At 43.1% G+C, this 15,679-nt stretch overlaps 1 protein-coding gene across 1 annotated transcript in view; it reads left to right on the forward strand.

Annotated features, from left to right (window-relative positions):
- The window catches only part of igf1ra (insulin-like growth factor 1a receptor), a 63,778-nt gene that overhangs the window by 33,467 nt on the left and 14,632 nt on the right, over positions 1-15,679 (forward strand). The window contains exons 3-10 of the mRNA XM_028431828.1: positions 10,429-10,729; positions 11,474-11,610; positions 12,083-12,227; positions 12,829-13,037; positions 13,139-13,259; positions 13,701-13,936; positions 14,042-14,209; positions 14,481-14,688. Coding sequence (XP_028287629.1) covers positions 10,429-10,729; positions 11,474-11,610; positions 12,083-12,227; positions 12,829-13,037; positions 13,139-13,259; positions 13,701-13,936; positions 14,042-14,209; positions 14,481-14,688 — 1,525 coding nt within the window. The remainder of the gene's footprint in view (positions 1-10,428; positions 10,730-11,473; positions 11,611-12,082; positions 12,228-12,828; positions 13,038-13,138; positions 13,260-13,700; positions 13,937-14,041; positions 14,210-14,480; positions 14,689-15,679) is intronic.

The following is a 15,679-nucleotide window of genomic DNA, read 5'->3' on the forward strand; positions in this document are numbered from 1 at the left end:
GCCCTTTGTGTCATTTTTTCAAATGGTCCCATTTGCTGCTTGTTCACACCTGTGGTGTTTCTTTTCCGTGCAGAGGAACACATCAGTTCCAGTGATCACCCTGTGACCAACCCCTGAATCTTCTCCGTTTCCTCCCACAGTGCTATGATGACATTTCACCTTTCCATACGTGCACCAACTCCTCCTTAATCCGACTAAGTGCTAATCTCTCATGGGGGGATGTGATCCTGAACACTGCATCCAACTGTTGCAAAGTAGAGGAAGAGTATAGGAACACTTTTGTCCTTCAACCCTTCACCTCTGCCCTTATCAGACACAGGGATTGTGATAAGCCATGTTTGTTTGTTTTGAAGCACTGGATAAATATATCAATTGATTCCTCCTCCTATTTGTATTTGAGATCCAGAGTAAACCAGATTGTGGCATGTATGCAGTGTATTTGTGTGAATATCTGTCTGTGTCCTTTATGTCAACAGACCACACACTGACCCATCAGAGAGCAGGTTAGCCGTTAATGGTAACTTGGTGTGATGTGGCAGAAGGGGTGGGTGTGCATGCCACTTCCTGTAGTGGCACATATGAAACATGTAATTCACACCCAAACAGGAGAGGAAAACTGACATATGTCACTAGGTAGATGGATACATAGATAAGGCGTCCACATGCTTTAATAGTTCTTTCATCCTTCTTTCTGGCTCCTTTCTCCACTTTCTCTCTCTATCCCCCCGCCTCCTGAAGCTGCTGAGGTCCCTAAAAGGGGGCAAATGAAGCTGTGTGTGTGTGTGTGAGTGAGTGCGTGTGAGTGAGAGAGAGATGGGGAAAGAGGGAAAGAGAGAAGGAGAGAGAAGAAGGAGGAGAAGTAAGAAGTGAACTCTCCGCCCACCCTGAAAAGAGGAGGTGAAAAATAGGGATCAAGCCATGATGTCACCGACAGCCAATGAGAAGTGTGGGCTGGGGACTGTTTAAGGCTCGTCAGCTGTCCTGCTCCATCCACATCGTCTGTCCTCTTCTGCTGTTGGTACAGTGAAGTTATGCACAGCTTTATCTGTACATCTCTGGCCATCGGCCTCTAGCCTCTGACCTTTAACTCATGAACCTGTCCTAAGCCTATATGGCCAACCCAAAAATGCCTTGTGTCACAGTCTATGTATGGCATATAAAGCTTCATACTGTAGTTGATTTACCACTGAAACCCAGTCCCTAAACCAAATATGGTAGAGATTAGATAGGGGACTGTGCTGTGTCTCTCCCTCTGTATCAGCAGTATACTGTGTGTGAGAGTCTGTGTGTTTAAGGGCCAGACCTGAATGCGTCATGGTAAAATCTGATTAACACTGAAACTTAGGTTGAAAATGAGGAGCTCTGTGAAACTTACTGACGTAACCTTCAATTTGTTTAGAGACTTGTAAACAGTGACGTTTTCTTTTTACACTCCACTGCAAGGCTTTGGGCAGCTAGTATATTCGCTGCTGCTGTTACCCAATTGCAAATGAGGATTATGAGTTTATTGTTTGCAGCAACATGATGGCTTTTTTAGTGTAACTGGTTCCTTTTACATTTACATGGTGTCCCACAGTGGCTGCTTGACTTACACCTTCAGCCACACACACAAAGGGAGGAATGCTTAAGATACTTTAGACCCTATGTCTGGCCTCCAGGCAAACTCTTTGATGTGAAAGGACCGAGTGAAAACCAGCTCGTTGTTGAAGCATTTTTCCGTCATTGGTCCTACTTGACCTTATCAGTGCGCATGTAAATAAGTGCCTGCAGTCGTCTGTGTTGTTCAGCTGTTCATTAAGTACCTGCAAGCTGCAAACTTTTAACTTCATGTGTAGATAGGACACTGGCAAAACAAGTACAAGGAAGGTTTGTGTATTTATAAGAAAATGGTTGACGGCCCGCTTTGAAGTAAAAGGAACCCTTTGTGTACAACAATTGTTATTGGATCAATACAATGCTGTTTAACTGTGATACCATCAGGCACTATCTTACCTTATCAAGCCATTTCACTTGAAAGGACTAACCTCAAGTCTCAGTGCAGGCTCTTCCTTTGGAGGCAATAATCTCAGTATCTTGTCATAGTAACTGTTAAACTCTGGGCACAACTGCTGAACACAAGTAAATGCAGCATTACAAAAGGTACTCTGTGTACCCAGAAGGAATTCATGATAGAAATTAAATCCTGTGGAGGGAAAAAGGAAACCCTAAATCCAGATGTGATATTTGAAGTGGCTAAATGGGACTGTTCAGAACAGGCTGCACTGAGGGGGCAAACACTGACGTGTACAGAAAATACCGAAAAGACGAGGGACGTGTTCTGAGGAGATGAGCTGAGCAGCAACATTTTACCGCAGTCTGTCTGTGTGTGCAGACAACCGGCCACTGTCATCTGAAAGACAGGGAAACTGCAGTGAAACAGACACAGACTCTATCAGTGCAGTCTCGCAGGAAAAAAAGTGTTATGTTGGTTCAGTCATTTTACAATAAAGACTCTAATAACATGCTAATGTTGGACTGGCACCCTCAACAACTTAGCTCTCTGGTGATCAACATTGTGAAAGGATGTATTTTAACCCAAAACCAGATCTTTTTCGAGACTGAACAAAAGCAAAGGGAAGGACGGAATAAAAACACAAGTACTGTATATTCTTATGAACATCAATAGTCCCACACAGGAATCAGACCCAAGTTTCCTGCGTGAAAGTTTAGTGTGTGATTACATCCTCTAGCCTTGTTGACATGCAGACACTGAAGCCTTTATTATGACATTTTTTAACATGATAATGGGTTTATATATTGTTCTTATTTCTATAAATCAATCATACGTACATTGTACACTTGAGTTTCTCTCTTTGTGATAGACTCTATTCTAACCTGCCTGTAACGACAATTTTAGCTCAGAGCGAATGTTATTTTCAGTCAGGATTAGGCCTTTCTTTAAATGAAGATGTATCATGTTGAATCCAGACATCATGCCAGGAGGGAGAATGTTTGCTGGACAGTGTGTCAGGATAAAGTCTATGCACTGTGTAAAAAAAAAAAAAAAAGTGGCGGATAGTCATTTACAGAAATAGGCCTTTGGCATCGGAACCACTGCTATTCTGAAGCTCTGATGATGATAGGCTAAGTATAAGTATGGAGTAAAAATGTTGCTTGCATGGTTGCTTGCACCATTTCTCTGTACTGTGTTTCAAGAGACACATTTTTAAAGAGTCTGTGGAGAATCAACATTGGTCCAAATGGCTGGAGGTTCTCTCTGGGCTGCTGCCCATTTAGTGGGGTCAGGTGGGTACACAGCCAGGTTTTGACTGTGCCTGCAAACATCCAGCACCTGAGCCAAATGAAGAAGTAAGTTGCGCACTTGTATTACATACTGAGGCCTGTGTTTGATGGACACATCTATGTGTATGCATGTATAGAAGCATTAGTCCCCTGTGATTGTCGTCCTCATGGCTGTAACCCCTGCATTCACAGGAGGGATTAGAGCGTCACTGTGTAGGAGGGATGTGAGGGCTCAACACACTCTAACCCCAACCAGTCACCCAGCTATAGCAAAACAGCCAGCCAACACGGCACTGCCAGGAAACACACTGTATTTAATGAAGCAGATCTGGGAAGTCAGGTATTTTTAGAAGCCACTTTTAGTGAGAGGAAACACCTCAGAATCTGTGAAAAAGAAAACACTGCCGGCACCTTACTTAGCTACTTTCAGTGCCTGCAGGCACAAACATGTAAATCTTTATGAACCCCAATAATGCTTCTTATTGTCATTCATACACTTGATTTTGATGTGCCACTAAAAGCAGAACTAAAATAAGAGTGTCATTTATTTGTACAACAACCACTGAGTGCAAGACCTCTGTATAAGTTGGAGAGTTGCCAGATTTAATAAGACAGTTTGCTGCAGAGGACTGTCCTTTTTATACTACAAATAAGTCTTCCAGTGGGGATGAGCAGGGACTTTGGGACTTCCAGCTTTCAAGAAATCTGGCTCACAGGGACTCAGGAGTTCAGCTTAGGTCGAGGGTCTGCTATGGGGTTTGACTTTACTGATCCTTTCTGCACACTATGTGGATTCCCTCTGGTGTAAATCATAATTAGTCAGTCATCCAGTTTCATAACTATACATTTACTGCTTCAGTCTAAATATGAGATACCTAAAGGCTAACCAAGGGGCTTGTGGCTTCTTTTATTTAATAATTAGTTGAAGATGCTTTTGCCAAATAATCTAAACATCATCGTACATCATGTTCATCACCTTGTTCAGTTTAAGAGGATGCTCGCTGTTTTACCATGTCTTTAATAGCTTGCAGACCATCCTCTGCCTCTGCGGGGATGAAAACAACAAAGCTCTTACACATGTTAGGGTGCTGCATACCTGTGTCCTTTTACTGAGTGCAATCAGTCAACAGCAAAACAACAACAGCAGCAGCTGCTGCTGCAGCCTGAGGGCCAAAAGAAGGTGTGTGTGTGTGTGTGTGTTGTTGTTGTTGTGACTGAACGCGAGTGAGGGGAAATGCCATGCATGCCTGAACACACAGACCAGCACATAGTTGTGTGAAAAACACATTGCTGTTCTTTAGAGGGCATGTGAGTAGAAGAGACTGGGACAGGGAGGAATGGGCTCACACACACACTCACACCTTTGTGCGGAGGCCTGAACGGAGATTTAGCCGAGCTCATGAGCCAGCTGTCTGCATGAGAAAATCACATCATGATGCTGTGCAGTGTTTCCCCTTCCAAAGAAAACCTCCCCTCTGATCAGCAGAACGGTCAATCTTGCTGAACACGTACAGCCAGACACACTGTGAAAAACACCACTTTAGATTAGATCAGTCCATCCCAGCACTTGAGACTCTATCAGTGTGCAATGAGACAGCACTGGAATCTCTGATGCGGTTTGCCTTTGGCTGTGAGCGGAGGAAGCATCCTCTCTCTCGCCGCCTGGGCTGATGTGGTTTAAACAAGTGTCTGGAGTGATCCACTGGGGTCTCCCAGGGAGGATCGGGTTGCCGGATGAGGATGTGGCCTGATGGAACTCAGGGAGCTGGAGGGGGGGAATCGGCCTGCGATCTGGACTGCAGCAGCTCAGGATAGGCCCACTGTCTGCTACTGTACTTCTGTTCTTCTACCTCACTGTCTGTACTCACATCTGGTAACCTGAGCTTAACAGCTTTGACTGTGCAGGAGTTGGGAGGCTTTGCATCCCCACAGTGCCGTGGATTACTGTGCGGCAGAGTGAATACTTTGGGAAATAGAGGTGATGTAGAGATAAATTTAATTATGTCCTAATGGAACTGTGTCTCCATTTATTCTGTAGAGAACAGACGAGCGCTGTGATTGACAGTTAAAGGGTAGCTTCTAGGGTGACCTCCTTCATAATTGTCAGGCAAGGCAAGGCACTGTATATGGTGGTTATGATTGATTAGTCTATGGCACAATGTAAAAGCAAATGAGTTATATAGCTCTTGTTATGCATAGGTGAATAAACTCAGTGGAGTGATTATGCAGAAAATGTAAAGTCAGTGACTTCTGTGATGAAAACTGCAAATCAGCGATGTCAAACGATCAAATGAACAACTACCAATGACTGATGGGATGTGTAAAACCACTAAGAGCCACTTACATCTGGCTTTTGTCTCGGAAGAAAACAGCTGGCATTCTTGCCTTAGTTGAATGACTTTAGCTCCCCTTTATATACTGTATGTGACTCGTTGTATGTCATATGAGTTAAAACATAAAAACACAAACACTAACTGATATGCTGCTTTGTTTACTAGTGTGGTTACTTGTGTACAATGATTATTAGTGTAGGTTTTCTGACGGTATGTTCATAATGTTGGTCTAACAAACCAGGGGAAAAAAACAGAAAGGCAATGGGAAAGGAGTTTACCTGGCTAAATCTAATGTAAAAAAAGAGAGACTCAACCAGCTCACAAGCTTGTTAATTATGTCTCATATTAAATTGCACTTTTAAAAATGATCTGTTTATATTTTTGCCTTTGTAAATACAGTAAGGTTTACCTGAAGCTTCAGTACAGGCCAGTCAGGTTTTCTTGTTTATCTGATGTTCCACTGCAGGATCAGCTCTATTTACGGGAATAATGTCATGAAGGCGTGTTGTTGACTGAGCTGCGTCTATCCAGGCTTTTCCTTAACTTATGGTTTCTCTGAATCGGTGGAAAAGTCATGCTTAATCACTATGGTTACGACTCCCCCCTCCCAACGCCTGCTCAAGAGAGGACTTGTTTACCATCTCTGCTCCAGACTCAATAACATGTCAGTCATCAGGATTAGAACCTCCCCTGTCTGTCTGCTATTGGCCCAGAGCTCACAGCTACCATTTTAACCCTCACCCTCCTCTTAACCGACACACACCCCCTCCGCTCCAAGCCCCTGAGCCCCACTGTGAATAATGAATGATTTCCCAACTGCCTGTCATGCTTCTTCCTCGTCTTTGATGACACAGGGAAAAACACATTGCTCTTTTGAATGAAGAAGGAAAGATTTAATCTCTCATTAGATCATGTTTATGTCTCACTAAGGCGGACACCTATGATGTCTTTTGAAAAAAGGTCCGTCTTTTCACCACATTTGTTATATATTTTCAGAGCACACTTCATCTTCAGAGGTGGCAGTGGCCTGCCGGCAGTAAACGTGTCACCAGCTTTCCAATGTAAACAGTGTAGTAGTCTACTTACACAGCGTGCACTCTAGCAAACAGGACATGACTCGCATTCAGATGAGGAGCATTGCTGCACTGCAATACTCATCCTCTCATGCACCGGGGGTTTTTTTTCTGTACAGTAATGCAGCTGTTTGAGAATTCAGCTTTGAACCCTCTCACCCATCCTCCTCCTGCCACACACAGACACAGACTCACACACAGACACACACACACCCCTAAAAGCAGGCAGTGTTGAAAACTAACCATCTTGTTATCAGATGAAAGCTGTTTCTTTTGTCGACACAGACTCTGGGGAGGTGAGAGGAGGGGTTGTGGCATGGACATATGACCCTGAAACCCCACCCCTCCACCCATTGTTTTTCAGACCAAGAAATAGATTTCAGATTTTCCGGCTTGTATAACTTTTGTGCATCCTTGAGTGTAAATTCTCTGCTAAAATGCTAAGTTTGTAGCAACCTCTTCTCAGGTCTCTGTTGTGAATCCTGAAGTTGTTTTTGTGGATTAACATTCTCCCTGTTGAATCTTTGTTGCCTAGAACATTCTGCAGATTCTTCACATAGTCCAGCGACTGGAGCATACCTTTAGAGCAAAAAAAAAAAAAAAAGACCAATGCACAGAACTCCTCTTGCCTCTTCCCCTGCTCTTGTCTACATGTCATTGTGGTTGTAGGGATGGTACTGAGAAGAAGACTCCTCTCTGTTGACTGTTGTCTCGTTTACTATTGATGAAATGTGCCTGGCCACTCCTGGTGTCGCAGTGCTCGAGTGAACAGCAGGGCCAGACTGGTGGTTGGCTATGGTGTCTGACCTGACTTGTGTTTGCTCAGGGAAAGAGCAAGAGGGAGAGGGAGGGGAGGGGAGGGGGGTTGTGTAACTACCGTATGAGAAGAACTACATTATAAACCCCAGCAGTTTGACTTATTCGACTCTGCAGCCTCCAAGTTTTGTTTGTTTGTTTCTGTTGTTCATTTGTGTGCACTTAAACAGGGTCAAACCCCAGCCCGCTGATGCTTCCGATCCTTTCCTGCCGCTGTTAAACCACTCGGGGGACTACAGGGATGATGACGATTTATCTTAAGTGGAGCCCCTTGTTAGGTAGTCCCTTTCCTTTGAAGTAGTGGAAACCTACAATGCCTTGCATAGCTATGTGTAGAGAGCAGCAGTGTGCAAATAGAGCCGCATTAGGAGCATCTATAAATAGAGGATTGTATCCTTGATACCATGAGTTGTTTGGTCATGCAGTGAAACTGGGTCGACTTATATGGAATTAATGCAGCCCCCCCTCTACTTTTCTCTGGCGGAAGGTGTGCATGTTTGGAATTTTTCTTCATTGAGGAATCTGTTAAAATGATGCGGAAAGAGAGGACCTCCTCCAATGAGGCTCATTAGAGTTTGCCTTGGCTGCCCCCTTTTGGTAGGATTCCAAGAAAATGAAGTTTATGTTTCCCTCTCTCTCTCTCTCTCTCTCTCTCTCTCTCTCTGCAAATGTGCAACACTAATCTGCCTGCTTTAAACACACTAATGTCCGCATCACATTTCCAATCAAATCACAGCTGTTATGTGAGAACCCGTGTGTGTGTTGGCATTTGATGCTGTCGTTTTAAAAAAGAAGCTTTGCCATTTGTTTTGGACCAGATCCAGAGTAGTTGCATATACTATTTGTAAAGTACCACAGAGCCACTCAACCCCGAGTGTGACGGAACATGTGCGTACTAAAAAGCTATACATAGCACAGGAAAGGCCATATAGCTCAATACCCTACTCACTGGTACCTTCTTGAAAATATCCTCACAGACGGGAAGTTCTTTTCTTTTTTCTTACTGGGACAGAATTATGACTGCACCTTTCTGAGGTCACAGCAGTGTGTTAAAGAAAAAACAAATGTCAGATCCATTCCACAAGATTTTCCTTGTGTGAAAACAGTCAGGACTATGATTTCTTTTGTTACAAGAAGAAACATGAAGGCATTTCCTAAAAGAAAAAAAAACATATTTCAGAAGCTTGAGGAGGTGGAAGTGATTTTACCTTATAAAGAAAAACATGAATAATGAAGATAATATACTCACCCAGAGACATTAGTGTAATATCTATATATGTATTCATGTGTTGCTGTAATCTTACTAATGATAACATACATGAAGGAGAGTGGTAAAATGTCTGTATTTGTATACGTGTGTACATTTCATTTGTCAGCTCTCAGTTTGCACCAGGAGACGGTTGCTAAGGAACCACAAGTGCCTCTTATTTCACTTCAGTTCAGTGTAGTTCAGTTCAGCTTTATTGCCCATGTGGGGAAATTTGTCTTGCAGCGGTAACAAAGAGCATAATGATAAATAGTAAACAGTTAAAGCCCCAAGAATATAAACAACACAGGGGTGTGGAGGCCAGACGGCGCTTTTCTGTTTGCACAATTTTGCCTAACCAAAGAAGAAGCCATTATAGATTTATTATCTGATACACATATGATTCAGACGCCTCAAATGGCACACACACACACACACACTCTCACTCCAGGTGCTTTTTGTATGGAGTGGACTGGCCTGAAACTAGGGCACCCCTGCCTGCAGTGTCTCACGATTAGCTAGCAGTGGGAAAGGTCTGTTTTCTTCCCTTTACGTCTGCTTTTTCCTGAAGGAACTGTCTACAGGACAAAATCTTTTTGAACATTAAAACCAGACGCCTTCTTTTTGTGCATCAATGTTCATTTAAATTGGAGAGAAATAACATAAAGAAGACTACAAACACACCCTGATCTAATTAGTTGTGTCTGTTAATCATTATTGTGTGTTTCCTGTTATCTTTTGACTCTTCTGCATTAAAGTTTGGATTCGGTAAGAATTTCTAGTGATGAAGCCGGCAGATCCATTAATGATCGAGTTGCAAGTTCTGCAACATCAATCTGTCAGGATCTGTCAACTGTGCCGTCTGTACCGAGCAACAGAGAGAAAGCTGTGTGTTATTGATAACATATTGTTGTGTGTTTTGGTTTCTCAGTAATGCCCAGTAAACAGCGAGGAGCTTCTATTATTCATGTTGCTCAAGCTTAATTTAAAACACCCCACTCAGTTGATTTTTGTCAATTTTTCTCACAGTCTGGAAAGATTCTTTCTCAGATGCTCAAGCCCTGGTGCGTCTCCATGTAATTTGTGATGGCACTCTCCAGCTCTGTTTGCGGGCTGATTACGTTTTTCTGACACTTCAACACATTTCTTTCTTATCACAGATTATATTGTGCTCATGTACATGCAAATTTACAGATGTGATTGTGAGAGAGTTCCAGAGAAGTGTGTTCCTAATATTCTTCCTTCCCTCATGTTTATATATGGGCAGAGTATCACATCAGAAACACACTCAATATAATGCAGTCCAGCACTAACAAAGCCTCAGCAATAAACACTGTTGCATCAACATCTTCAGGCAAAAACAGGATTTTTTTTAAAAATTTTTGGATAAAAGCATTGATGAAAAAGGTTTGTGGTGAAAATATGTTGTTGGCTCCTTTAACTACCTTTAATTCAGTTCCCTTTGTACTGAAAGTATCTTCAATATGTCCTTTTGTTGGTTTTTCTGGCCTGTTCCCAAACTATTTTGTAATTCTGCTTTTGATTTTTTCTGTGATTCTATTTGACATTTTTCATCTGTTCTTTATCAACCTGCTGTACTGTACTATTTGTTGTGGACTTTTAACGCCCACCTCAGCAGCGACTTGACTCCTTCTGCATCTTTCTCTGTCTTTATTAGTGTGCCCTGGACACTGCAAGCTTGCCTGCACAGACAAGGGGGAGTGTTGCCACAGCCAGTGCCTGGGGAGCTGCACTGAACCCAACAACGACATGGCCTGCTCTGCCTGCCTCCACTACAACCACGAGGATCGCTGCGTGCCGGACTGTCCCGCGGGCACTTACATGTTCGAAGGCTGGCGCTGCATCACCATGGAACTCTGCTCTCAAGTACACCTGCCCAGTGATACTCACTTTGTCATCCACAATGGAGAATGCATGCCAGACTGTCCCTCTGGCTTCACACGCAATGACACTAATCGGTAAGGTTTCACTAAATGGATAAATATTATCTGTGAGCTGCAGATCCTGGTATTATTTCCTGTCTAAAATCCAGCAAATAGATGTGTTTATTCTTCAGGATTCACACACACTGAAGCAGCTTGTACTCACTGTGCACTCATGCATAATGAATTCATTTGCATGAAGTATCCTTGAGCTGAACTTCTCATGACCTGGCTCTTCCACAAATTCTTGTCTTAAAGTAGGGCTGACAACCGGAAAGGCTAGAAGTTCAGATCATCCTGAACTATTAATGATTTGAGTTAAGACTGTTTTGAGTGAACATAGATCACTGTTGCTAGAATTTACAGTACTCAAGGAAGAGACTCCTAACACTCCATCCACTTGACATTTCCTTTTTTTGACACAGGCCGGGATAGAAGACTTTTTGTTCACGGTTTTCCTCTCTGATTTGTGTTTCCGTTTCCAAAGAATCTGCTGCTGGATATTTTTTGGCTTTGCAGTTGCTTTTTTGTCTCTAAGGTCAATATAGTGAGTCAGTCTCTCACGAAACAAGAATTCATTTGAGGGCTCCATAAAAGATTAAACTGTCCGTGTGAGAGGTGACCTTGTATCAAGCACTGATTTTATTTGCATGAGTGCTCAGGAGTTGTCAGGGAGTGTACAGATTTCAACAGAACTGGAAGAATTCGCTCTTTTTTTTTTCCTCATGCCTGTTCTTTTTGACTCACTCCACTTGTTCTTTCTACTTCTTCTGTATACAGCATGCTATGCAGTGCTTGCAACGGCCTGTGCGATAAGGTCTGCACGTCCCCTGTCATCGACTCCGTGGATGCTGCTCAGTCTCTGAAGGAATGCACCGTAATCGAAGGCAACCTGGACATCAACATTCGCCGCGGAAGTGAGTGCACAACATTTCCAGCAGAGCTTAGCAGACTACACTACAATACATTCCAGGAATTTTTAGTGGACTAAACTACATCAGCTGCAACTAAGCAGATTATACACATTCTCTGCTCTCAAACCGGTAACCGCTTGCCAACAGAATATTTAACTTACAATCTGCTCTGCCATATTATATCGTCGTCTTTCGCTAACTTTCCTACAAGCTGGGATGCACTTACAGTGAAAGGGCCACAAAATCAACATTACAGCTGCTTCCTGGACTGTAACCCAGTTATTACAATATGTTATAATGCTGTTTATTTGCTTAGCTGATAGGGTGGCTCACAAGCTAATCTCCACATATGATAAAGGTTAAATAACCAAGTGCTCATATGGATATCATAGTAGCAGTAGAGGCCCTGGATGTTTTTGTGATGTGGCTTTCATACACTGTTTTAATTGTGTGCGTATGTGTTTTTAATCTCCAGATAACATAGCTTCAGAGCTGGAGAACTTCATGGGTTTGATCCAGAAGGTGACGGGTTATGTGAAGATTCGGCACTCCCATGCACTTGGCTCGCTGTCCTTCCTCAAGAGTCTCCGCGAGATCAGTGGGCAGGAGCTTATTGACAAGTATGGCCTGTCTGCCCTTTTTTCACACATGGCTGTCTGCATTGATGTGTGTAGTGGTAGGGAAGTAAAAGGACATGAGTATAAAGTGACTTTTATACATGAGTTGATAATTCAAAATGCTACCTTCACTTTAAAATGATGCACAAAGTCATGCACACAGGCTAGATAAGCTGAGTGGAAAGTCTCAGGTCTGTTCGCTGTGATATCAGCAGCAGTCTAAGATACGAGGGAAAGTTTTTTTCAGTGATGGCCAATGGGGTCATGGGAAAGCCTGTCGCCCTTCTTGTTATCGTTTCTCCCAGGGTTAAGTTTCAGTCAGAGGAATGCTGTTGAGGATGGCAGGCATTCCCTTCACTCTGAAGGTGTTCTGCTGTGTTACTTGGACTGCCAGAGCTATAAGAGTGTTAACATGACACTGTTTCTGTTTCATGTCCTCTGTGAAAACACAAGTCTCTTTGTTAAGCTGACACACAAACCTGTCCACCTTTTGTCTGTGCTTAGCGCTGCCACCAGGTGGCCAAAAAAGCTGTTTTTAAGCCACATTTCTAAAAATCTTCAGCGGTTTCTGCACTATATCATGTGTTTTTAACCTTCTTTCCAGCATGTATTCATTCTCCGCCGTCAACAACCAGGACCTGCAGTCATTGTGGGATTGGAGTCAACACAACTTGACTATTCGGTCTGGACGTCTGTTCTTCCGTCAGAACCCCAAGCTTTGCCTGAATGAGATTCGCAAGATGTGGGATAAAACAGGCATATCTGTGGAGCCTGAGGAAGGCGATTTCCTCAATAATGGTGAAAGAGCCAGCTGTGAGTATATTTATTGATTGAGCTCTACTTTTTGCTGAATGTGAGCAATCTGTGAGCAAATAAATACCATGCTTACAGGGGTTCTTTCTTTGTCATGACAGGTGAAAGCTATATTTTGAAGTTCAAGTCTAATGTCACAACAAGTCATTCAATCAGGCTGACATGGGAGCGCTACCAGGCACTTGGAGGTCTTATCAGCTCCATAGTTTACTACAAGGAGTCGTGAGTACTCAGAAGATAAATATTAACCTCTGTACTGACCAAAATAAGCCTTTTTTCACATAACAAAATCCCATACACTATTAACTACACTATTAACTGTGGGAAAAAAGGATCATATCTGCACATTTTACACTTGTTGCTACTTTGTGTGTTTATCTTATCTGTGTACATATCTGTGTTTTAGCTTTTGGATTGATTTCATGTCTGATCAGATCATTACATCTCTTAGTCTTAGCAGAAGTCTGTGCCAAATTTAAGGAAATTCCTTAATGTATGATTTAGGTTATGGGGAAAAATATGTTTTCAGAGGTCACAGTGACCTCTGACCTCTGTATTCTAATCAATTAAGCCTCAAGTCCAAGTTAAAGCAGACAAAACAGAGTGCCTTTAGCCAAGGCTAACCCTAACCAATGTAAAAACATCTTTTTGTGTCCTCCCCAGTCCTTTCCAGAACATCACAGCGACTGATGGGCAGGATGGCTGTCGCTCAAACAGCTGGCACATGGTGGACGTGGATCTTCCTGAAGATAAAAACACTGACCCAAAAGTACATCTTCAACACCTCAAGCCCTGGACACAGTATGCCATTTTTGTAAAGGTTTACAAACTGCAGACGGAGGTCAAAGACATCAGCGGAGCAAAGAGTGATATTATTTACATCCGTACTCGCCCGTCATGTAAGTCTCTCCTCACTGAACCTGCAACCAATCTGTTTTTTTATTATAATTTGCTATATTGATTGTTACTGTAACCTTTGATGACCTTCGTCTGTCTTGTTCCAGCACCATCTATGCCCAGAGATGCTCGTGCCTATGCCAACTCTTCTACCATGATGGTGGTGAAGTGGTCGCCTCCGGCTTTTCCCAACGGCAATCTGAGTTATTTCCTGGTTCGCTGGCAGCAGCAACCTGAAGACAGGGAGCTCTACCAACATAACTACTGCTCCAAAGGTCTGTTTACTCATTCAACAAAGCATTTAAATGTCTTAGCTTTCCCACCTTAGTTTGGTGACTATGTGACGAGAGAACTGATCAGAATCTGCTATCATGTACGCGTCTCCCATTATAGTCAATCTGATGGCTCATCAGTGCATTTTACTTTCTGGACCATCTCAATAAAAAACTCTTTATTCATATTACCCTTAATGGAAAATTAGATTTCTTTAGATAATAGTTGAAATGTCATTAAACACCATTTTTTTGTCTTTGATTTCTTAAACAGAGTTGAAAATCCCAATCCGGATCCCAGCTTCAGGAATCACAGACATGGAAGAGAACTCCAAGCCCACCAAGTCAGACACAGCAGGGAGAGAGAACGGACCATGCTGTGCTTGTCAGAAGACGCCTGAGGAGAAGGACCGGGAGAAGGATGACCGTGTCTTCTTTAAAGTTTTTGAGAACTTCCTCCACAATGCCATCTTTTTGCCAAGGTAATGTAAAAAAAGGAGTGGTGATGCAACAACAGTCCTGCAGTGATGTCCTTCAGCTGTCTTTAGTCTGTGGCTCCTTTCATGTGGAGATGGTCATCAAAGCATGTTTAGCTTGATGAGTCAAAAATGAGGACTGAGTTGGTGGAGCGGTTGTAGCGGCTCCTCTGTAGAGCTCGTCAGGATCCAAGCACAGGGGCATAGATGGACCGGACAGGGGCTGAGCTGGCCCGCTGTGCCCGGCCCTTTTGTCGGGTGGAGCAGATGAGGAGACATGCTGAGTGGGATCCAAAGCCTCCGTAGTGCTCTTGTGGCTTTCTGTTGCTGTGGCAATGGTGGCACATGGGATGTTAGGACCTAACAGGCAGCAATTTAGGCAACACAAACAAACCCAGGAGAGAGATGTGATTAAGGAGTCTGAAGGGCCTAGTTTGGCTGCACACTGGCTGCTTAGGCTTTTGTTCCCCACAACAGGGACTGACATCTGTGTTGTGTTATCATTTAACTTGCTCGTGGCTGTGTATGTTTCACTGTTTCAAAGACTCCACTCAGTTCTCCCACACTCCTCAGATAGACAGTCACACACAGTCTGCTTTCATTAGAGTAAAATACACACAGCTTTAACATCATTATGTCCTTTTTGTGTCTCATATAGGATCAATATATATACCTTACATTTGTAATTTTACCCACATCATATCCCCTCCTCTTCCTCCTCTTCTTCTCCTTTCTGGCTGTGTCGATTTGTTATGGTACAGCTCTTTAGAAACCCTTGGTCGCCTGCTGCAAAGGGAATGCACAGCCTCTCCACTGTAACACAGCCAGCATTATTACAAACCACTCCAGGCAAACGGTTTCAAATCTGGGAATTTTTTTTTACAGAGTTCAGGGTTTAGACCCTGGGTGAGGGGGAAGAGGGTGCATGAAAACAGAAACAGAAAGAAGAGGAAATGTTTTCCATTCTGTCCCCCTTGACTCAACACTCCACTCTACT

Source organism: Parambassis ranga, chromosome 19 (assembly GCF_900634625.1).
Source record: "Parambassis ranga chromosome 19, fParRan2.1, whole genome shotgun sequence".
Taxonomy (NCBI): Eukaryota; Metazoa; Chordata; class Actinopteri; family Ambassidae; genus Parambassis; species Parambassis ranga.